Here is a 25316-nt window from a genome sequence, read left to right on the forward strand (position 1 = left end):
TCTGAACAATTATAGGGAGGCCTGGAGAATTTGATGGCAATTATAAATGTGGCCAAAAGTATTGTTGCCTCTCCCTTTTTCCAATTTGCTGTGAAACAAGTTGAAGCTGATACAAGCAAATGGTATACACCACTCTTCATTCCATATACCAGAGAGCAGGCATTGTGCTTTTAATGTTTGAACTGTATTCTAACCACTGTGCCACCACAGCTCTTGTAAATAATAAAACTAAAATTAAAAGTAATTTTCTTAAGATTTTAGTAAAAAAAAATAATAATTCCAAAACTACAGATGAAATCCACTGTTGCATACAAGAGTACTTTCTGAAACATTTCTCTGTGCCACCTTGCAGTATTTCTAAATCTGTAGGAAATGCTAATCACATGCAGGATAACTCTAAATAATTCTAAACTAATATAGAGGATGATTCTAAATAAAGTGAGAGAAACAAACTAATTGTAAAATAAAATGACCATACTCAATGTCCTTAGGTAAAGTGGCACCTTGTTTTAATCCTACCTGCATAGCCAAGCAAAGGGTGTTGAGCATGATGAGGACAAACATGATATATTCAAAGACTGTAGAATTCACCATATACCAGAATTTGTACTGGTAAGGATTTTTGGGAATGTATCGACGCAGCGGCCGGGCTTTCAAAGCATATTCTACACACTGACGCTGAAAATAGTAGAAATATCAACATCATAAACAGGAATTGCAATCTTGTCTAGAACCTTATCTGTCTGTGATTCAAGTTTTTATTTCAGAAACAAATCCATTCGTGAATAGTTCCATTATATCAATAGTTACATTCCATAGGCAGAGCTAGAAGGAAAGAGCTATTCAAAACATATAGTGGAACTAGATTGTATTCCCAATGTAATTGATAAATTCAATGCTTAAAACTGGCTCTTGGATCTGTAGCTCAAAATTTGCTTAGTAATGGCAAGGAAGGAAACATTAGAATTCTGAAAATCATTAAATATTTGATTATAATGTTTAAATAGGTGCTGTTTCATTACCTGATTTTTGTCAAGTTCACAGTTTTTGTATTCTTGTTCTCCCTGTTCTTGGAATGTGACAATGACAAAGCCAACGAATATGTTCATCATGAAGAAAGCAATAATAATGATGTAGATGATGAAAAAAATAGAGATTTCCACTCTGTAATTGTAGACCGGTCCTACGTTCTCTCCATTTGAATCTATAGCTTTATAAAGAAGCCTGCATATTAAAGACAAATGAACAATGGATTCTAACATCACGAAAACAGCAATTTCTAATTCTGATTTCAATATTCAAAAGTATATTTTGGAAGGAAGATCCTTTTCCAGTCATGGAACAAGAGGACAAGATGCCTGCCACTAAAGTATGATTCAAAGCATATTCAGTATTATTTGCAAGGTGAGCTGTTATCTTGGTGGTAGCATCAACAATGGAAATGTGATGGACTAGAAGATATTTTCATCATATTTATTTACAGTCTGTTTAAAATATAGAAGATGTTCATATTCCCTGCTCCATTAATAGTATAGCTCTGTAACATATTGTACCTATAAAGTGGTATATGTTCATTACATCAAGGCAATAGTATTTCTAAGAATCCCAGTTATAGCCTTCCTGGAAAGAAATCGATCACCTCTGAAAAGGTTAGTCAAAACAATACAAAATAAACTCTTTTGTAAATGATACACTTACGCAGGCCAGCCCTCAAAAGTAGAAACAGTAAAAAGAGCCATCATAGCAGTAAGGACATTATCAAAGTTGAAATCGCTGTTCTGCCATTGTCTCTCTCTCACCATTGGACTGTCCATATCTCCATCTTTATAAACAATAAATATTCCCCTATTGAAATGAGTTGGGGGGAAAAGCAGATAGTTACTAGGGTAACTGAACAATTATTTTAAAATTTCTTTCTATGTTACTTAAAGTGCACATATAACAATCCTTTGCATGTTTCAGTAACCCTAATTAATAATGGTGAATCTTATAGCTCACTGAAATATGTCCACCTTTGGTGGCATTTCTATTGTGTTTATATGACTAGCACTGATGAAATTACCGAGTTTGGGTAATGAAAGGTCTGCAAGAGAACAAGAAATCTCAGACAGCAGCAGGATATTGAAGAATACTGGACCCAAGACAGAACCATGGGATACCGCACTGCATGCTTCCCTCCACATAGATGTAGTTCCATTGAAGACATTCAGTCACCTTTAGGGTCTACTAGATACTTGAAGATTTATATTCCATCAAAAGTCTGAACCTTAGGAAATATATTGCTTCACAGCAACATTTGGAGACCCAAAAGCTTTTTTTTTTTTTTTTTTTTTTTTTTTTTTTTTTTTTTGCTATCTAAAAAATGCAGATAGGAAAATATTCTTACCGGCAGTCCACAGGATTTTGCTTTGCTTCATCTGTGCATCGATAGAATTTTCCCTGTGCATAAAAAAAGCATAGCGATAGAATCTAGAGCACCGTTCCGATTTCAAAAATGTTCAAGTATCTCCACAGAAGTTCAACAAGCCTCACAAGGAATAATTTACAAGACCAATTTTAATGTATCATTTGGCTTTACTATGCTCCAGATTTCCCATCCTTGTTCTTACCTTAAAAAGCTGGACACCAATACATGCAAACATGAACTGGAGTAGAGTTGTAACGATCATGATATTACCGATAGTTCGAATGGCAACAAAGACACATTGAACAACATGCTGTAGAGAAAGAGAGGGGGGGGAGGAAGGAAGGAAGGAGGGAGGGAAGGAAGGAAGGAGGGAGGGAAGGAAGGAAGGAAGGAAAGAAAGAAAGAAAGAAAGAAAGAAAGAAAGAAAGAAAGAAAGAAAGAAAGAAAGAAAGAAAGAAAGAAAATCAGTTCAATTTTCACTTGGTATGAAATCACTACAAGTAGCACCTGATTTTTAATATATCAATAAAAGGTTTCATTTGATATTTTAAATTATACCTTACTATTTCTATACTCAGAATAGGGACACAATAGAAAAAGACACTTTACATTCCACAAATTCATTCTCACTATTAAACAGTCATAAACATCATATAAAGAAAACTAATAATGCAATATTAAATATGTCTAAAGCAAACACTATTGAACTTGAGCTGAACAAGGCTTATTCCCAAGGAACGTAATTAGGATCTCAAACTTTCATTGCTAGAAGATATGAAAAAAAGGATTTTGTTTCTACGTAGAGTCAAAATTAACATCTACTTTAGATAAGCTATGATCAAGGATTAAAGTTCAAGAAATAGGATGAGATGTACAACCAAACCACTAGTGGAATTCAGAAATGAGAGTTACGAAGAAATCTAGATGAAAGAGAAAATACAGGAATATACGACAAAAAGCCTATTGGTTAAAAATATTTGGAAACAGAGAAAGGCATCATTAAAACCAATTGAGAAATATGAAGCTCAAAATGATGCAGATGGAACTCTGGATTTATTTGATCTAAAGGTTCCCCAGGCATTCTTAAGGTAATCTAGGTTGAGGCAATTGACATATTAGACTATTACTATAGTTTTATTTATAAAGACACTATGTGCTTTTCAAAGAAAATTCAGATAGAAACCTTAAGTCCTTTTGCTCTGTTAATAGCCCTTAATGGTCTTAAGACTCTTAAAACTCTCAGAATCTTCACAACTGATATAGCACTTGATCTAGATGAAAAGTAAAACAAATAATACATTAGCTTGACATGACTTAATGCTATTCAATTAATGTGATAAAGTTAAGTAATACTCATGCATATAGCCCATTAATTCTACAATTTATTTTGTTTCCAGGAAAAAATACTGATGGGTTTTTTTTTGTTCTACATCTAATTGATACAAAAGAATCTTTTGGAATGGATAACATCTTAGTAAGCCATTTCTTAATGCTTAATTCCTAAGTAAAATGAATAAAATAAGGTATATGGCAGCACACAATTGGTTCTACACACAATTGGTTACTGTTTTTTATTATATGTGTCTTTGTTATTGTCTGTATTTCCCTTTCCCCGATTTTATGTGAGCCGCCCTGAGTCCCCTCAGGGAAAAGGGCGGCCTACAAATCGCAATAAAATCAAAATCTATCCAGGTTTTTAATAGATACACATTTCCCCCCACCAAACTTAAAAAAACAAAACAAAAAAAATCCTCAATTTTTGCTATTGTCATATTTATTTAGGTAATATGTATAGACAATAATAAAAATATTTGCATTTTTATTTCTTAGACTACGTATTATAGATGACTTACAGTAATAATAAAAATCACAACAATACAAGTAGTCCTTGACTTAACAACAACTGTGCACAAAATTTTTGTTGCTAAGGGAAACAGTTGTTAAATGAAATTTGCCCAATGTTATTACCTTTCTTGCCACAGTTGTTAAGTAAATCATTGCAGTTGTTAATAATATAGTTGTTAAGTGAATCAGGCTTCCTCACTGATTTTGCTTGTCAGAAGGTCATAAAAGGTACTTACATGACCCCAGGACATGGCAAGCATCATAAACATTAACCAGTTGCCAAGAATCTAAATTTTGATCAAGTGGCCACAGTGTTGCAAGTGTGAAAAACAGTCATAAGTGTTTTGAATGATCACTAAACAAACTGTTATAAGTTGGGGGTCTACTTTTGGTCTGTTCTTTTACAGTTGTAATCATCCCTATTATCTGTCTCTCAAAGGAGTTCCACAATATCCAGTACAATTGAATAAATGTGATCAAAATGGAAAACCTATATAACAATGGTTTAACCAGCCTAAGCATCACATGTTAACATGGTATGATGATACAAAATACACAAAAGCTTAGTTAATCCCATCCTTACTCTCAAAATACCACAAATATATTTGCATTAGAATGAAGAATTGGGTGTCCTAGTATTATCCCAGTCAAAATCTGTCCCTACTGATCAGTTCTATCCTTACCATTATGAAGGAATACTGTGATATTCTTTGTCTTATTAAAAATATTTTTGAAAGTCTGGCTTAATGAAACCCATTCTGGGTGGTAGAAATTAGGATCTAGTATCTATAGGCCCATCTATAGGCCCGCACCAAGCACAATATTGTAATTTGAAATATCAAATGGGGAAAGAGTAAAGAATATAAATTAATGAATGATATGAAAGAAAAATATGTTGTCTGCTTGTGACACTAAGAATAGGGAATCATATAACTAACAGGACTTAATGAAAGTGATGAATACATGCAGGTGTAGGTTTGATTATAGAAAGGTAGGCTAAAACATTTGTCAAAAAATCTGGACTCATCTAGATTGTTATAATTTGTAAGTTATTGAAATAGAATTCTAGATATTGCAAAATACTTATGACTTCTTTTTCTTAAAATACAGAGAAAAGGAATATAATCTATTAGCTATCAAGGTTGATACAGGATGCTAAGCCCACAAGATATGACCATTTCCGTACAGTACGATGGAGAAATAGTACTGTTTATATTCAAGTCATAAATGAATACAGCAAAAAACAAAAAGAGCAATACTTACTGAATGCCAAATGACACAAGGGAAACACCCACTACCAACAAGTCTAGCAAGTTAAAATAATTTCTGCAGAAAGACCCTTTATGAAGGAAGGCTCCAAACACGGTCAGCTGAAAACATAATAGCTACAGTTTGAATCATTTATAGGTTCTTTACAAGATATCTACACAGGATGTATGTTGATTTCTATATCATTCAGAATGCAAAGAAAAGGGGTCTCTCTCTGTTAAGACTAGAAATCTTGATCTAATACTACACCGCATCATTTTCAAACTTCACTCAATTACTAAATAAAATTAAATACCAACATGTCAAAAACAATCAGATATTCACTATCAACAGCTTTCATGCTTACATAATGCACCTGCTAAACATTTTAGTTTTAGATTTATACATAGAAGGGTTTCTTAGAACACAGTTACACAACTTGTATTTCACCCCAGAAAAAGTTATACTCTTAATAGAAGAGAAAACTGAAAATGTATCATGAATAATCACATCATAACTATTTTTTTTCTTTTGGTCCTATCCACTTTTTTTGTAGAGATACTGTATCTTTTGGCTGCAAAAAGGTTGTATACTTCTGTACTTAAAATATGGAAAAAACACTGATATACTTTGCAAAAACATAGTGATATATGTTCTTCAAAAGCATAACAGTGCTTTGCAAGAACATAGTGATATACTCTTTTAGCTCTATGTAAATCTATTTCACAAAAAGTAATGAAAAATAACATGTTCCTCCTCTCCATCACAGAGAGTTATGTTTTCCTTCTTCTGACAGATTTTAATAACAAAATGGTTAAAATAAACTGCCAAATTGATGTAATGATAAAAAGGAACCTTTGTACCCAAAGGTTTGAAAAGTATATTAAAACATTAATAAAAGATATCCTATCTGCATAAGTATATGGAAGGTAAACAAAAAGTAACAGACTTTATTGCTAAAGTTGTGTTTGAATTAACAAGGATCAATGAACAATTTAAATACCTTTAAAAGGATTTCCACAGTAAAGATGGCTGTGAAAGCATAGTCAAAATAACCAAGTATCTGCAAAGCGTAAGAGGTCACAGTGAGACATTGATTTACAAGCGTTCATGTTAGAATTTACAATTTTGGATATATATTTATATATACATTCTAGAAATAGTCTTCTTATGGGAGTTTTTCAACTTTCAAGCCTACTATATGCCTGAGATTTCTTTATGGTGTCTAAGTTAGTGTCCAACTTCCAAAAGCCATTCAAAATCAAGGCTATGCAGCTTTTAAAAAAAAAGATCAGCCACATTCACACACACACAGAATCATGAGGAAAACTAGTTTTACCTCCTCGGCTAAAAATTTATACAACTAGATATCTTCATGATTACTTGTAATAAAAATTATATAATTTCACATGGATGGAATTATTTTAATTTTTTCAATGTTGATTACACTGAGGATCCTTTCCCTTCTCCTTGGTATGCACCTCTAGTGCTGCTATGGTGACTTTTTTTTTAAAGAAAGTGTTTCTGAAATCATGACACTGGACAGATCTTATCATTTCTGGGCATGCTTAAAGTGAAAGAGGATAACTATATAAAAAGTGACATTGCCAAACAATTATTAAATGATTTTAAGAAACTAGAGAAATAAGTATCTTAAGTTACTACTTAAGGTAATAAAACCTCCCTTGAGTTGAATTCAAATCCATGCTATTTTTGGGGAGATGTAGTTTGTCATGATATTTTTTAAAGTCCTAGCCTAGTACATATAATAGTCCAAGAACTAATAAGGTTGACTGTATTTTCAATATTCATAATTGCTTATTCTATAAATATAGAAAAGTAAGCTTTAGCCATGTAAATTTCTTGCCTCTGCCTTTAGGTAGAAACAATCATTGAAACAATACACTGTCAACTTCGAAATGGATTGGGCCTGTTGCTATTTTCTCCATTTCTCAGCTTGACACACTTTGGAGGGGGGGGAGCTTGGAATGTCTGACCAGACATCAACAACTTACTATCTTGTGGGAACAAGGTCGCCCCAACAGGTTCTAGCCAGAGATTGGAAGAGGTTATCAAGGAGAGCTAAAACACCTAATTGGACAATGCGATCTGTGACAAGGAGGGAGGGAGCTATCTATTCTTTAATTACGTATATTGAAAGTGCAGGAAATTGCCAGAGCTGGCTTTGTTTTTTAGCTGTGACAAAATGATGTACTCAATAAAGCAGTTCTTTGAGAAAGCTAAAAGTCTCAGAATTGCTGGTTTGGTTGGGTTCATTCTTCAGAATCTTGAAATACAAAGTGTCAGTAAATCCAAATGTAATTTAAAACACACACACACAAACACACATACCAAGAGGCATAGCTAATTCACAAATTATAGACAGGCTATATATTGGATTATATTTGTGCCATCTTACTGTGGGAGACTGAAGGAATATTAAATTAAATAATGTTAACCTACATTTCTGGAAATTTCAACAGCTTGAAAACAATAACCAGGGCTACCCTGCACAACCTACAGGATCAACTAAGTTCAGCTAGACCAGGGGTGTCAAACTCGATTTCATTGAGGGCCACATCAAGGTTGTGTTTGACCTTAGGGGATCAGGGTGAGTGTGTCCAGCTCGATGTCACTCATGTTGGGGGCACCTGTGGCAGCCCGAGTGCTCTGCCAGCAAAAATGGGCTCCTGATCTCCGTTTCGGCTGCAACAGCCTCCTGCAACCATCTGCCAGCGAAAATGGAGCTCAAGAGGGCCGTACACAGCCTCCCGAGCTCCATTTTCATTGGCACTATGGGCTAGTCCTTCGCTGTTTGCAGGGAGGAGCCATGGGCCTGATCTAAGCCCCCTGCGGGCTTGATCCTGCCCCCAGGCCTTGAATTTGACACCCCTGAGCTAGATGATGCCATCTTTTGAGTTATTCATAGTCCGCTTTGAAAGACACAACTTAAGAAGATCATACATACAGATTGTTTGTAAAATCTATTTTTTCTTACATTATTTCGAAAAGAATGACTGCGAATAGGGTCTTCAGCTGCAAGGGAAGCACTGCTGAGCATGATGAAGACAAGAATGAGGTTGGTAAAAATATGGTGATTGATTAATCTATGACAACCCACTCGAATCCTGAAGAACAAGAAAAGAAAATGGAATATTATGTTACGACTGGCAGGTTAATTACTCCTAAATTATAAAGAAAGGCAAAAAATGCTCATCTGAATATCACTAATGTGGAAATTGGTTACTTTATTAACTGTCTTGATAATTCAGCAAAACTATAAATGTAATAGAACACTGCATGTATTCTATTGTAAAGCTATTATATGTTGGATAATATTAAAGTACAATTTGCATCACTTCCATTTAAAGCATCCTCATTTGGCATATTTTAAACACAAATGTTTTACAATTCTGCTAGGACTTTGAAAACAAATTCCATTAAAATTCCGTTAAAAATATTTAATTATATGTTCAATTTTGTACTAGATAAATCAGCAGAAACTTTAGTTGTTATGTGTTATCTTTTTATTTGGGGAAAAAATATTTCAAGGGATATGCTTTAAAAGGTTATTTACGGGTTTGTAGTGCTGAAAATAAAGAAGGAGCTGCCTTCAGGAATTGGTGTCATCTTCTCCTTCATATTAAGTTCTGATATTCTTCGGGGTCGGGGACCTGCAGGTACTTCTGGTTCTTCTTCCTCTTCCTCTTCTTCCTCTTCACCTACTTTATAGTGAAACTTTATTTATTACAAAGTAAATTAAAACATAATTCTGAGAAAATTCCATTTTTAAAATAGCCAGCAAGATCTATATATTAAATGTATGTGTGTGTGTGTGTGTGGAACTTCTCAACAGTATACAGTATAATTTAAGAGCCGAAGTGGCGCAGTGGTTAAATGCAGCACTGCAGGCCACTTCATCTGACTGTTATCTGCAGTTCAGCGGTTCAAATCTCACAGGCTCAAAGGTTGACTCAGCCTTCCATCCTTCCGAGGTGGGTGAAATGAGGACCCGGATTGTTGGGGGCAATATGCTGACTCTGTAAACCGCTTAGAGAGGGCTGAAAGCTCTATGAAGCGGTATATAAGTCTAACTGCTATAATTACACTGTCATGCTGAAAAAATGTGAAATTAGGTCTATAGCTTCTCTATAGCTTCTGTCTGACAGCAGTGCTTTTCGGCTACCTTTCTTGTTCCGAGTTTAAAATTATTTAATTCTTTATTAAAGTAACTGACCTGGATTCAACAGGTCAAGAAAGAAATTGAACAATTTCAAGTAAGATTAAAAAAAATCCATCTATATCATCAAAGTCATGAAAACAATGTATAAACAATTTCAGAGAATTTTCTATATTCGGAGAAATTGAATCATATTGGTCTGACAGGAGCAACTATACCTGAAATCAATCAGAACTGATTGGGAACCTCACCAAGCATGGGGTTAAGAAATAGAAGTGCCAGATAATAGATTCAGTGGGTTCTTTTTCACAAGGGCACAATCTTAGCTCATCAGGAACTTTTATATTTGCCCTTAAAATAGCTGTTAGGAAGGCACTGAAACATGCTAATATCAGCACTCTTTGGAGTTTAGGAATGGTAATGTATTTTAAATATCTTGCCGGTCTAAATGACAATTTGAAATCTATTCATTGGTAAAACTATTAAGTTGTAAAAAGGTGATATAATGGCTCCTAACCATTGGTAAATCCTCTGCAGTTGCCATTGCAACTCTAGCCCTTATATTATGTTTTTCTTCTATAATTAAGGCTAGAAAAAGCCAGAAATATATTTTAGTCATTGGCTTTTGTTTCTGAATCCAACAGGAAGAAGGGTCTTGCTATGGGGAAGAAGAAATTATTTCAGGAAACCCTCCGATGGTATTTGTGGCTGTATATTTTTTTTATCCAATTTAAAGGTATGCAGAAGATATTAGATTGCTTATAAAGATTATGTAAACCAAGGATTACTAGCGCTAGAATATCTTCAGACCCTTTTTAATTTCTCCAGCCTCCAAAAAGGCTTTTTTAAAAGTCAGCTTCAGAATAGTATGGGACCATAATGGAGGAGGGAAATAATTGCACCATTCTAATGGACACTGTTTAGATTTCATAGAGTGACAATGCAAAGCCTCAGGATAATATTTATATGTTTGTATGTGGGTGTGGTGTACACATTAGATTTACAATTCAAATTACACAATCTTATAATTCAGCACTGTTATATATTTGATGCAAAAAAATTTTAAAAAAATACTGTGTTAAGGAAATTGGAGTTTTTTTGCATTACGGCACATTTGACACAATAGGTCTTTCTGCCAGTGTGTAAAAGTGAGCTGGTACCTGGGATATCACAAGGTGGATACGGATCTTTGTCTTCTTCTTGTTCTTCTCCATATTCATTGATTATAACCTCAAGTAACAGAAAAGTAAACATTTCAAAAAGAAGAAAGTAGCAGAGTAAACTGGTACAGCTTGCTAATTTCAGGCCACTTCGGCATCTGTGTTTCTTTCATTTGGAAATGCCCAAATGTTATAATTTTTTTAATCAAGAATTCTGCCTGAATAAGTAAATGAATGAAATTAATATTAATCCAGAGTGTCTCACAGAATCTATACTATGTGAAATAGATAATCTAATATCTCTATCATTAACTCAAACAGTTGGTAATTTTTTTCCAAACCAAACCCTTTCACTTAATTATTGTTAAGATATTCTTGTGAACATCTGGCAGATCATTACTTGAAAGCTTGGAGACCACCAAGGACCCTTGTGGCCAAGGTGGCGCAGTGGTTAAATGCAGCACTGCAGGCTACTGCTAGATCAGCAGGTCAGCGGTTCAAATCTCACCGGCTCAAGGTTGACTCAGCCTTCCATCCTTCCGAGGTGGGTAAAATGAGGACCCAGATTGTTGGGGGCAATATGCTGACTCTCTGTAAACCGCTTAGAGAGGCCTGAAAGGCCTATGAAGCGGTATATAAGTCTACTGCTATTGCTATTGCTATTGCTATTGCCTTGTTGCTATAAAGTCAGGATGTAAATGGGAATCAAATCTTCATTGAAATATGCATTAAGAAGAAATCAGGGCCAGCTGTGACATATATCCATTCTACCCTCTAGACTTATCTGAAGGTGATCCAATAAGCATGAGTCAATGCAGAGGACAAGGTTGTTAGGATTAGATGGGTATCTGTGTATTCCTGAGCGGAAGAGCTTCCCTATAAAGGAGCAGCAGATCTTATGTACCTTAGTATCCTTGGCCTTCTTTGATTCACCCTCTGGTTTGTCCCCCTTTTTAGCATCCAAACTCTCTTTTCTACAAGGACCATAAAAACAAAACCATGGGGAAAATGATAAAAGATCCAGAATCATCGTCAATTAATGATTGTAATAAAACTGGAAAAATAATATTTACAGCAGAAGCAAAATAGAGACAGAATGAAATTTTATCTACAGCCTTGTTTTATTTTGCATTATGTTAAATAATCCTGCATGATTTAGGATAGTTTCACCATTATTATTTCTTAGATGGGTGTGCAGTAAAACATTCAGAGATGTACTCATAACTTAACTATTATAGTATATAAAATAATGCCTCTTCCTATTTTACTATGTGTATACAGTTCATGATAACAATCACACCATTAATATGGTGCACCAAACGATATAGAGAGTGAAGGCAAATGCAGACTTTATTGTCATGAATAGAAGATTACATTTTCTCCTTTATTTATATCCCACCTTCATTATTTTTATAAACAACTCAAAGTGGCAAACGTATCTTATATTAATCATCATCTTTTAATGACCCCATAATCCCTTGGAAGGTGGAGTCTGGGCAACTGAATAGATCTGATGATTACTGGCCGGACACCCTTCTTGTCACCAACGCAGAGTTATATTCAGCAGATATAGTCTCACTGTGTCCATCATCTCTGAACACATAATTGCAGCAACATTATTTGTAGTTTGTGCCTCGTTTTTTACAACCATTCAAACCCTGGAGATTTGCACATATGGATGAATTTTGTTAGAAATTCTTTCAAAGAATGGAGCAAGACATTTTCTATGCCTATATTTTTTCTAAATAATATAATAATAAATTCCTTGGATATACAGTGTACTTTGCACCAGTTTTCTATCCTACTTATACTTATCCAAATTTTCTCTTTCAAAAGAGAAAAGAAAAGAGTGAAAAGAGAAAATGAAGAAAACTACAAAAATGGGCATAATTTTTGTGTGATTTTCTTTGTACCTGGCACTCTTTTTTCTCTCCTTTTCTTCAGCTTCTTCTTTCTGAGCTGTGTTCAGACTTTCAGCATCTGCCAGGTTATCAACCGCAATAGCCAAAAAGACATTTAACAGGATATCTAATTGAAATCATTTTAAGGATACTAAACAATCAATGCAAGTTCTCCTCTTAGTTGGTTATTCAACAGTAACTATCCAATTGTGACAGCTATTTTACAATTTGACTTGGAAGTTCCTTGCACACACCAGAATAAAAGGACATTTCCATTTTATTTTTATTTATTTTTTAAATATAAGTATGAATATAAAACTACAAAATTCATAAAACAGTTGTTGATTTTCATGACAATTTGTTGTTCTGATGCACTCTCCCCCCCCCCCCAGTAGCTTTTCTTCCCTGACATGGAAACAGCCCCTCAAATTCACAAAATACCCAAATCACGGTGCCTTTTGTTCTTTAACCTTTTCATCTTCTACTTTGAATGTCGTCATCAACTGCATCCAAATACCCGTTTCTTGCATTTCCTGTACTTAATCTATTTACTCTACCTTCATAGATTTGTTTTAATTTGTATTACTGCTGTTAACATTATTTTAAGTTGTAAATTTATTAATTTCTTGAACAAATGATAGTAATTTACTGCAGAGGCTTATCTATCTGATTGCTTGCCAACATATGGCTCAGTGAACTAATTGCAATAATACTAGAACATGGCTTTACCTAGAAAAGAATATAAAGCGCACAGTTTTAACTGCACTGGCAGAAGAATAAAGGAGAACCGCTCTAATAACTGAGTGATTTACAGGGAAACAATCAACAACTTATTCCTCTATTGTTGCAAGCCCAGTATAGGTGGAACTATTGATTTCCACTTCCACTCAGTTGCATGCCACTGAAATGAGTACTATTACTGTGTGCAAAGCAACACTGTGGGGAACATCCAATACTTTAGGAACCAAAGGAAAAAAACAGTGATTTTTTCTCTCATTTCTGATAAACTCAAAATCCAAAGCATATGTGATGATCTCAGCTGGTGGTGAGTGACTTTTCCTCCATTAAGAAAAATGTGAGTATAAGGATTCCTTTCCTTTCTGTCCACTGGCCAATGAGGGAGAGTTTTAGATTTCTCTGTTTCTCTCTCAATAACATATTGCACTTACTTAAGCCTCAGTTATGGCCACTATATAGCCAAAACAGCAATATTCATTTGCATTTTTCATGTTGAAAGTGGGGGGTGGGGACTATAAAATGTGAAAAGTAGAAGGAGCCCAATCAGGTTAAGCATGCTCAGGAACTATAGGCTGTAGCATGTTTCTTGTTCCTAAATCTACAATTCATAAGAAGAGAAATACAATACTGTGTATTGTAAGAGAAAAAGTGTTGTTGAGCCATTTGGATTTTAGCACACTGGGCCTTTTTTTAAAAAAAAGTCCATGCTCCTTCTTCTAAACCTTTAAGAACGTTAACCACTGCTTAATTATAAATGACTGATAAGAAGACAAGAATGCAGTCTTCTACACATATTAATTGAGGTTAGGATTAATGAGATTTACCTGAAATTAGAACACGGAAGATAGATAGATGATAGATAGATAGATAGATAGATAGATAGATAGATAGATAGATAGATAGATAGATAGATAGATAGACAGACAGACAGACAGACAGACAGACAGACAGACAGACAGACAGACAGACAGACAGACAGACATTCCCTTTCAATGTCCCTTCTATGATTTGGGAGGATGGATGCTGTTTTTAAAATGAAAGGATACAGTTACCACAGATGAAGAGGATGATGAAGTAAATACAGACTACCATTCCCGATGAAGATGGGCCTCCATATGCCATAATGCCATCATACATAACAGCATTCCAGTCTTCACCTGTTAGAATCTAAAAAATGAATTACTGAATTAGTACATATCATTTTTTTAAAAATTAATAGCTCCTTTCACATCAGAGGAAAACAAATCAGCAAAACTATTATATAATTACATTTAAATGATTTTATAAGATTGATGACACCCTTTATTTCTGAATGCATTATTTCATTCGTCTGCAAACTAAGGCATACTTTTGCTTGAATACCATTAAATACCCTAGAATACTCCAAGAAAAAATAACTTTGTTAACAGAGATAAATATTTCAAATGGTTTATCTCAGATTAATATTGATAGCAGCAGTTGAACATTCCATTGAGTTTATGGGGAGAAATAAATGTTAAATTGGAGTTAGACAGTGTAACCCCAAGATGCTAAATATTCTTACATATATATTTTTGCTATGTATTGCAAACTCTCATGTGATCATTTTAATTTTCCACCATTGGTCTTTAATTTTGACTTCTTATTCTTTGTGGATTTGTGATTATCTTAAAAACCACAATGAAATATTACAAAATTATGTTGATATCCAGACTGGGATTTGGTCCTATTTGCTTATAGATTGATTAGGTGTTGTTTTTAATTAAACATTGCAAAATATACCATGTGTGATGTTGGAAGGAAATGTATATATATTCACTTGCTTGTACAAATGGGACACATCAACCTAACATTTCTGACATTTATTTAATGCAGTCTTTTCCAAGTCTGCTGCCCTTCAGACATGGAAAGCTTCAATTCATATAATTCCTAATCTACATTTTGAAATAGCAAAGTAGATAATTATAGAAATTGATCCAAAATAAATCCAACCTAAAATAGAAAACCAACGTAACCAATCTTAAGCCTTTAAAACTCCCTACATAAATTATCTCAGCAGTTTTTACAGCAAGTCTGGAAGTTGGGTTTATTTTACTAATAATTGTTCCATAACACTAAAGCTATTAAGCCAGGATATTCCACAGGACCTGGCTACAGCCAGAACCTCAAGAAAAATTCCCAAATTACCTTTCCTCATTTTTAAAAAAAGTTATTTGTGAGATTTTGAAATCTTGAAATATTTTATCATTGTCTTTGGGTAAGATCACTCATGATCACTCAAAGCCAACCTGGGCTAAGAGACATAGTGTGATGGATTAAGTGAATGAGGACCATGAAAACCTATGTGCAACTACATTATTTACTATAAGCTTACAAGATCCTTTTGGGTCAGTCCCAGTCTCAGTGTACCCTCCCCATAGAGTTACTGGGGTAAAAATGATGGCGGGAATGCTATGTGTGTTGCATGGAAGAAAGCAGACTTATAAAAGGGAGACTTTGAATAGTTCTGGCTGGTATGCCAATTGTGATGTAACCTTGACCAGGATGCTTTGGCAACATTTACACCCTCATCACCATCTGATTAGATTAATGTAATGTGCTCTGCACGATCTGCTTTTGGAGGCGACCTGGAAACTGAAAACTAATATAAATGCTGAAGCAGGATTGCTGAGGAGGCTATACTGCAGTCCTGTATAGAATAGTACCCATTTTGAAGTCAGTGCATCGGTTACCCTTAGGTTTCTGTGACCATTTCAAATGTTGGTCATTCCTTTAATGACTTTTCATAGTGCAGCACTGATTTGCAAAAGTCAAGTTGAATCCTGAATTGTGGCCGATTTTAACTACACTATGGTTTCTTTAAGTAAGTAATCTAATTAAATTAAAGTTTGGAGTTATCTTGCTCCAGTGACTAACAGACTAACAAGACTAACAATTATACATCCGGCTAAATATAATGATGAAGTTTCTAATCCTTTCATTGTGAAGAGCTGAAATATGAGAGTCTCCATTATCATTACGTCCCAAAGCAATTGCCCTTGGCAAGAAAGCTAATTTTTAAATTGGATTAAAATAATGGCACATTAAATTTGGTTATGTGCTGTCAAATTGTTTTCAATTCATAGCAACCATCTAGGTAGATCTTCCATTCCTAACTTGTTCTTTCAGGTCTCCCAACAGTGCACCCATCACCACCATAAGTTAGTCCATTAAATAAAACTGTGAATGTACTGATTAAACTGAGCGTATTAGGAACCTTTATACAATATTTTTATTGTAATAAGAAGGCTACAAAAAGAGCTCACGATCTTGAATTCTAAAGCATTGGTCCTTCAAGATTGGTTAGGAAAATTAACAAAATATTGTTTTCAAATGTTCAGTTTAGATTCGGTATGATAATTTTTACTTGTTTTCTCCAATAAGTCATAACATTTTTTCTTGTTATGGTTTGCTTTGTCTGTGGAAGCTGAAGTAATAAGCATGGGGGTTTCCACTGATTTTATCTATGTAGTGACAATCCTTTGAAGTAGGTTAGGCTATGTTCTAGGCTTCCCAAGAGCATGAAGCATGAAGCAACTTCTTGCCCCGACAAAAACCCCTTTTATTAAATTACTGTGAATTCTGCTCATTCACATCCAGCAAAGTCTTTCAAGGGAGGATTACAGTCACAGACCGTATCTGGCTTGGGGAGCTGACAGGCCGATATCTGCAAAACCTGGCAAGGAGTCTTGGAGAGTCACGAACCGATTAAGCAAACTAATTGTCTCCTGCAAACTCCCCTTCCCTTTTGCTCCTCTTTTATTTCCTATGGGAGGGGCCTTTTATTGTCCACCTGTGGCCTTCCTTCCAAGTTGACCCCTGTTCTTTAGCTGTTCCCTTCATCTAGCAACTCTGTGCATGCGCACAATGGGATCAGGCTCTAGCTGTTTGTCTTCCTCACTGATGTCTGACTCTGAAGGCAGCTGATAAGTGGCATACGCCTCTGACCCGCTCTCTGCCTCTGACACAGATCCCTCATCAGATCCTTCCCCAGACTCCAGGACTGGCCATGTTCCTCTCCAACCTCCTCACTGTCCGAATCTGCTTCCAGCTCTTCTGGCTGCTGACGGGCCACAATGGGCTAAGAATTACTGGCCTGAAGTCATCTAATGAATTTTGGAATCAAATAAGGTCTGAAACTCCTCAAACCAGGCCCTTATCTATAATACTAAACAGGATGTCAATGAAGATACTAATGTACATATATGAATTTAGGGGAGAAAACAAGAAGTGAGTGGACTTACGCTTGTGGAACATTGTAGACAAAAATGGACAGGCCTAGATTTTACTCAAAGCAAAGAAATTAAGCAACCTTGTTTCGTATGAAAAAAAAAGAATGTTTAAGCTCAAGTTCTGGATCATAAATAGGAGTAACTTACCAAGGTACAGATTGGTAAAATGTGCACAACATAAACAATTGTAAAAAGCAATTAACCATTATGGAAGAATTTTGCAATTAATAACTGTTTTGTTAGCTGTATTTGGATGAACAAAGACAACTTAATATTAATGATGTTAACATAAAAGCTATGCTGCATAGAGAGATTGAATACATGATATGAACAAATGGTACAAAATGATGCAAAAATTACCAAAGATTGACTTTTAATGAGCAAAATGCTATTTAACATAAACAGAAGGAACTATCGTTGTGATAAGTGACTTTTATTTTTTATTTTAGGAGACAGGATTACTTAGACAGTGTTGTTGTTCACAGATTTTTAAAAAAATGTTTTATAGTGGGTGAATAAAGTTACCTGGAATACAGTTAAAAGGGCTTGTGGGAAATTATCGAAGGTGCTCCGTTTTGTTTGAGTTTCATCAAAATTAAATTTGCCTCCAAACAGCTGCATTCCAAGCAATGAGAAGATTATGATGAAGAGGAAAAGCAGAAGCAACAGTGAAGCAATGGACTTCATTGAGTTTAACAAGGATGCTACCAAGTTGCTCAGGGATGTCCAGTGCCTACAAATTAAAATGTGTGTGTTAACAGAAAAAAAAACCGTAAAAGAACAGTGCATGATGAAATATTACAAAAGAGCAGCGGGTCATACAAGGATCAGTAAAACTCAGCACCAAGAAAAGTAAGAATAAGTTTCTCTTACCTGGTGACTTTAAAAATACGGAGGAGACGGACACAGCGGAACACTGAAATTCCGAGAGGGGACATAATTTGCAGCTCCACCAGGATGGTTTCAACAATGCCGCCACAGACCACAAAGCAGTCAAAACGATTAAAAAGGGACACAAAGTAAGACTGCAGCCCAAGACTGTACATTTTTATTAACATTTCGCAGGTGAATAAAGCCAGAAGGACTTTGTTTGCAATATCTGAGGGAGGAAATATTCAAGAAATTAAATGAGTTTCAGTCTCATGTCTTACATCTAATATGTGCAATGAAATTTTTCTATTTCTCCCTCTTTAGACAAAAATCCCAAATTAAGATGAATAACCAATGCATGAAATAATAGCACAGGCATTCAGGCCATTATATTGTATAGTTACATTTTCTTCTTGCAAAGTATTGAATATTAACTTTCAATATGGACATGATTTTAGCAACCAAAGATTTGACATCAATATGTACAGTTCCTAAAGTTACAGTCTACTTGGGCAACAACCATCTAAATAGAGCCAAAGGACAGAACTGATCAGGATGGTTCATAAAGAAGAGCTCTGCAAGTTAACGGGAACTGCTCCTTGTAAAACAAGAATCTGGCCCATGAATATAAGAATGTATTTCCCCTGGTACAGATTCTGACTCAGTAAAAAATATCGTACTAGACCAAAGAAATCTTTTTGGCACTCATAAAAAATGTCGACTCCCAGACTACTTGACTAGACAAGACCACTAGTCACCAAACAACAGCTTTTGATCCAAGACTGCCACACTGCCTGCTTTTGTACAAATTAAGAATGGGAAGAGTAGGGGATCACCCATTCTCTGCCAGACCTAAGGCTCAGCAAAGCTCCTAGTCAAAAGATATAGTTGTGGCAGGGGCATCCTGGATGGCAGCAGCAGCAGCATATCAGTAGTCTCCTTGCTAGCAGACCAAATCTGTCCAATGGCCATTGCACTCTTTGGCCTGCAGTCTGCCTGCCATGGCCATAGAGGCAAAGATAGGGCAGGATTTTTTCACTTTATGGAAGAAAAGTTTATCTACTTGTGCATTAGACTATGATTAAAATGATATTAATCTACAATAAAAGTTCAGTAGAATTTGGCTAAGTTGAGCTATGAAGGTGACAACCTATCATCTATATGTAGGTTTTTGCGAGCCCTTCTCTCTCTAACCCAAAAGGGCTTCCAAAATAATGCTGATGAAAAAAAAACCACCCCCGAATTGCTATGGTCTAATTTCTTATGATTTTAAGGAGAAAGCAGGCTTAATACAAATTATTAATAAAAAAGCTTTCCTATTATCTCTAGCTTGTGGTTCCTCACTACAAAATGATGCAGATCTCTTCATTGCTACATTAGCAACACATGTTTATTTATTATGGTTGTTGTTGTTGATTGCTCAGTCAACCAGATGTTTAGACTTGAGTTCGCATTTTTGTCCAATTATTATCTTGGTTCATTGCATAGTCAACCAGATGTTTACACTGGATTTGGCATTTTTGTCCAATTATTATCTTGATTCATTGCATAGTCAACCAGATGTTTACACTGGATTTGGCATTTTTATTGACCTATCAAGTCCTTCCCATGGACATGAGATAAGCACATGTTGTTGTTTGTTGTTGTTAAAAACAATTGTCATAGGATTATGCTGTTTCAAGTAGAGCTGCCTTGTTGTTAAATCTTGGATGTTATGTGACACACACTTGTTTGTTTGAATTCTACAGTCCCAGAGGAATTTAGCTTCTTTATTTTCTATTACTTTGATTATTTTGTGATCCCACTAGTTCTTTCTTGCAGGTGTTCCAATAAACTATTTTTGCTATCTTGTCATGCTGTCGTTTGTAATAAATCTGTGTGATCTGTGATCTTCTTGCAGCAGTTAACTAGATGGGCCACTGTTTCTTCAGCTTCTTTGCAGAGGCAGAATTTGCATCTTCTCAATTCTGCTTTTGTATGCATTTGTTCTTAAACTTCATCTTAATCAGTCAGAATTGACTCTTTTCTTTCTTTTACTTTGCTGCTCTTAGCCATTGCCAGGTCTTGTAGTTATCTGCTTTTTCTGGTAGTTTTTATATGTATTGGCCACCTCTCTTTTCTACTCTTTATTTGGTCTTTCTCATAGCCCAATTTGTTCTTGCTGGTATTCAGTAAGCCTTCATGATGTACTAGCTACAGTGCATTTTCTTCACTGTCTTTCAGATAGTCTTCCAAAGCCATTTTTTCTTTTATTATTAGATTTATATCATATATTTTTTTACAACTCATAATTAAGTATTTAGTGCTCTCATAGTTTTCACGTCTCCCAGTTCCCATCCCAGCATCTCACCCACTGTGCCCCATTGGCTCATGTCATCTCACTGGTATTTACCATAACACTGAACAACATAGACTAGATGCAAGATATAGAAAAAGAAAAGTGAACGTGTTTTTCATTGATTATAATAAGAAACAAGAAAAATATTTTCATTTTACCTTGTATTTCTGTTAGCCAGTCAGGCTGATTATAATGCTCAGATGAGATAGTTAATGTGTTTAGGAAGACCAGGACAATGACTAACCAATAAAAAGAAACAGATTTTACAGCTGCTCTGCATCGTCTTCGGCTAAAGCGGTTCCATCGACGCCAGCGTCGGCTAAAAATGACAGCATTATAATGCCGAAACATTAAAATACAGAATAAAATTAGACAACGAATTCTGACTTTTAAACATAGTCCCATTATTTTGATGCTATCATGACACCTACTCTCATGCCCAGTAGCCTTAACTAAGATGACAAAAAATGAAGGTTTGTAACAGAAAAGGATATGTAAGTTCTTAATACAGGTCAGGAGTCAGGATTGGGATTTGGTTGGATTTCTGTGCCTATAAGCAGTACACCCTTGTAAAGCATACTGTTGACCAATCCATATAGGGCAGATTTTGCACTCTTTTATTGTGCCATCTCCATAAAGTTGTTTGGAAAAGAGGAACATTTTTTAAAAAATAAATCTTTATATATATATTCAAGCTACAAGACAGTCACTCCAGACACTGTGAGACCTAGATAGCAGCAGCGATGTTGACCTTCAAGCTTCATATAAATTTCCTTTACTTCTAGCATTTTATTTCATTTTTCAGTGAAAAATATCATGCTGATTTGTGATAATTATAGCAAATGCAGTATGGCATAGAATAAACACAGTAAAATCAATAATACAACCTTGAATTTAAAAATAATCATTCAGGCAGCTGATGAAATAAAGGGAAATCCTAGGTGTTGAAATCTCTGGCAGAAGTCTTCCTAGCTTACCTCTATTCTACCCAATATTTATTACCCAAATATTGGGTAAAATAGAAGTAACCCTATCCAATGCTTATCCCATGCCAACCCTATTGAGGTAAACCTATCGCACACCAACACATTTGTCAGCAAATTTGGTACTGTGATCATGAAAACTTAGGTAGAATTAGGTTGAATTGGGGATTTTAGGAGTAACCATTTCCAAAGTACAGACACACTTTTTAATGTGAATATTTGTAGATCTGGAGAACATAAAATGGTTCAAACAAGCAGAAAAAAATACCCTATATCAATATTACAATTACTTCTGGAATTTACAGTAGAAGTAAAATGAGAGTTCTATAAACACAGCTAAAGGTAGACTTAATGTTCAGGCAATTCTATTCACTTTGCTGAAAGGCGACAGAGTGAATATGGGCTTTAGCATGCATTACCATAGTAAGGAATCGCTACACCCATTCATATTCCTAGTTAAATGAGTAACTAGTCAAGATAGCTAAACAAGACTGTTGACCTAGCTCAGCTGTAGTTCACTAAATAGTTAGATTTACCTAAAAGGAGATTAAGTCGTTCATACGAATCAGGACACCAGAATACCAGTGACAAAAAACATTTGTGAATAAATCTTGTCCCTAAGAACCCAGAAGCAGAAGAGATGAATTGGAACTGCAGGAATAGAATATTAGGAATCTTAGATTCAAAAGAAAGCATCTGTGACAGGTGCAAAGGGAAGAAGGCCTGGTTTTAAGAATTGAGGAAGGATTAGGATTTTCAAAAAAGATTATTCATTTCTGAGAAAGAGGGTAGCAGGAGAAAGAAACTCAAATTAGCCCCATCTTGAAGATGGAGCAAAGAGACTCTCTAGCAGGCTTTCAAGATTCAGCAACAAACAGCATTCACAGAGCCCCTGCTGGTTCTTTGACGTGGAGCTAGCCTACACAAGATCACTGATTTGGAAAGCAAGAGGCCTAATACTCTCTTGAAGGGCAGCTGCAATTTCAGCAATCTGGTGAGAGGAAAAGCAAATGAAGAATCATGGAAGGAAGTGTAGATTGCTGGGCACACGTTTTGCACAAGTTTCATCATGCAAAATGAAACATGTCTCCATTTACTGTCCCCTTTTATCCAAACATAGAGCATTTTTTTTGGAAGAATATTTCCTTTAAATTGGGTGGGAATATCTCTTGTCACAAAACAAAAACACCCCCATTACGTATTAAGGCCATGAGTGAAATCAACAGAATAAAAGCAACAGTTTACAAAAATCAAGCACATGACATACTCTGACCATGAACAAAACCATGGAGGACATTGAATTAAGCATAGTTCTTGGAAATCAGTAAAGGGGTAAATGAGTTTGTGTTCTTCAGTTACTTAGGATTGCAAGTTTCATCATCATAGGCCACTGAGCATATTGGCTGGGACTTGTAGGAGCTATGGTCAAAAATATAAAGAAACTTTATTGGCTCTTTTGAATACCAGCTTCAAACTGAAGGAGAAATGTATCTGGTTATCAGTGTAGTTTTAGTCTTAGTTTAACTACTTCTGTTATCAATATATCCAAGGAGAGGAAAAAATTCATATCAGGATAAATTTGAAGCTCAGTTAAAGTAATATTGACAGTTTGAATTTTAAGATCAAGTTTTAAAGTTTAAGTTGGACAGAGTAATAAATGCAGAATTTTGGAAAGCTTTAAGAAAAGAATTATATCTATGTCAGTGCATATCGTATGTATGTATGTAAGTATGTATGTATGTATGTATGTATGCATGTATGTATGTATTAGAAAAAAAACTAGTGCTTGTTTTAGCATTTTTCAGGTTTTAATGTGAATAAAGACAAGGTTAAGAAATAAAGCAAGATGTACAGTATTGTAAATATGACTGACATTTTATTGTGCTTGTAAATATTTACTCAAAGAAAAGGAGAAAATTACTAATGAAATAAGTTATCAATAAAACATAAAATAATACTTGAATGCATTTTTTAAAGAAAATCATAATATTTGGTTCTTGTTTTTGACATGTTAATGCCAATCTGCCCCTTTGAAATGAAGTATATAATGTTCATTTTATATTTATAAAATACAGCATAATTAATTCCATTTATCACTGCCACACACAAACCTCCTCATAAAACATCATTTTAGCAATGTAAATTTTTTTGTATGTCAGTTGAGTGAAAAGGCTAAATTGTATCTGCAAAACATTGAGCAGATTGTCTTCTGGTTGAAAAGACAAATTGTCCAGCAAAGCTTTCTTTTAAGAGCTTTTCATGAAAGATATTGAAAAATATACCCATTCCCACTACAACACAAGAATTCTGAACGCAAATCTTCCATATGTTAGGTTTCTGCTGTATGTCAATCAGTGCCTTCAGAGATGAGATCTGTATTAGGCCAGGGAAGAGTATTTTATCAACACTGTCTAATGGATTAGAGAACTGAATGTAGATTTTGAATAGTGACTTTAACATGAACTTCCAAAGTTTAAATCACACAAACTTGCCAACCTATCATAGTTGCAGAGTTGTAATGTACTTATTAAGAGCTTATTACCAGGCTGAATTTAGGATAGGTTGAACCAATAGGTACCAATTCATGGTAATAACATTCATATTTCAGTGCAATTTCTATCAGCTTGGACTGTGTTTCCCAAGCTTTCTAGCTTTCTGGACCAGTACAGGGGAGAGGGGATGGTTCTGCGTGAGTGCTTACAGAGAGATCTGTATTTCTGGTAAGAAGAATGAATGTGCATCAAGATTTTTAAACCAACTACCAAATTATATTTGGAAACAATGGCAGAAAAACTACAAGCCAGGGATTGAAAAGAAACAGATGATATATAAGGCAGCAAGACAGGAACAACAGCTTCCAATCAAGAAAGGTCACTTCATTTAAAACATGCCATTGTTCAGCTTCAGCTTTTCACCAAGGTTGATTGGATGATATTCCAACATAAAGTTTTGTCATATCAATATGAAGATGCATTCTGCAGGATTTTCATTGCTTTTTTCCTCATTATATAAGCTTAGATGTCAGAATCCACTCAACTTTTAATACTTCTAGTTAAATCAAAGTTTTCTTTCCATCTCCCACCCCTTTTTGTTTCTCTTTGTCAGCAGATAAACCAGCAGATTGTTTGAATATTTGTAGATTGCCAGTTTAAGAGAGAATATATTTGGGGGGGAAATTCCTTAATTTCCTTGAAATTAATGAGGATATATTTATTTTATTTATTAAATTTGTTATGTTTAGTTATCCATTATTGCAGTTCCTTGTTTTATCTGTCCCTTTGTGCATAAGAAATGGGATATTATGATATAAACAATTATTTGCAAAATAATAGAATTAAGCAATCCTTAAAATAATCCACTAAGCAGCCAAGGATTGAAATCATAGTAAGATTTTAA

The 25316-nt window shown here is 34.9% G+C and overlaps 1 protein-coding gene across 1 annotated transcript in view; it reads right to left on the minus strand.

Moving 5' to 3' along the window:
- Positions 1–25316, minus strand: part of CACNA1D (calcium voltage-gated channel subunit alpha1 D) — a 148733-nt gene that overhangs the window by 75756 nt on the left and 47661 nt on the right. Inside the window, exons 10-26 of the mRNA XM_087708217.1 lie at positions 21096–21256; positions 18603–18828; positions 18255–18462; positions 14526–14646; positions 12754–12868; positions 11745–11814; positions 10841–10910; positions 9078–9225; positions 8499–8628; positions 6504–6563; positions 5516–5622; positions 3591–3678; positions 2610–2717; positions 2387–2439; positions 1699–1845; positions 1023–1224; positions 520–678 (exon numbers count right to left, since the gene is read on the minus strand). Coding sequence (XP_087564343.1) covers positions 520–678; positions 1023–1224; positions 1699–1845; positions 2387–2439; positions 2610–2717; positions 3591–3678; positions 5516–5622; positions 6504–6563; positions 8499–8628; positions 9078–9225; positions 10841–10910; positions 11745–11814; positions 12754–12868; positions 14526–14646; positions 18255–18462; positions 18603–18828; positions 21096–21256 — 2173 coding nt within the window. The remainder of the gene's footprint in view (positions 1–519; positions 679–1022; positions 1225–1698; positions 1846–2386; positions 2440–2609; positions 2718–3590; positions 3679–5515; positions 5623–6503; positions 6564–8498; positions 8629–9077; positions 9226–10840; positions 10911–11744; positions 11815–12753; positions 12869–14525; positions 14647–18254; positions 18463–18602; positions 18829–21095; positions 21257–25316) is intronic.

This window comes from Thamnophis sirtalis, unplaced genomic scaffold (assembly GCF_051295495.1).
Source record: "Thamnophis sirtalis isolate CommonGarterSnake01/CBP01778 unplaced genomic scaffold, rThaSir2_p1.2 scaffold_3, whole genome shotgun sequence".
Lineage (NCBI taxonomy): Eukaryota > Metazoa > Chordata > Lepidosauria > Squamata > Natricidae > Thamnophis > Thamnophis sirtalis.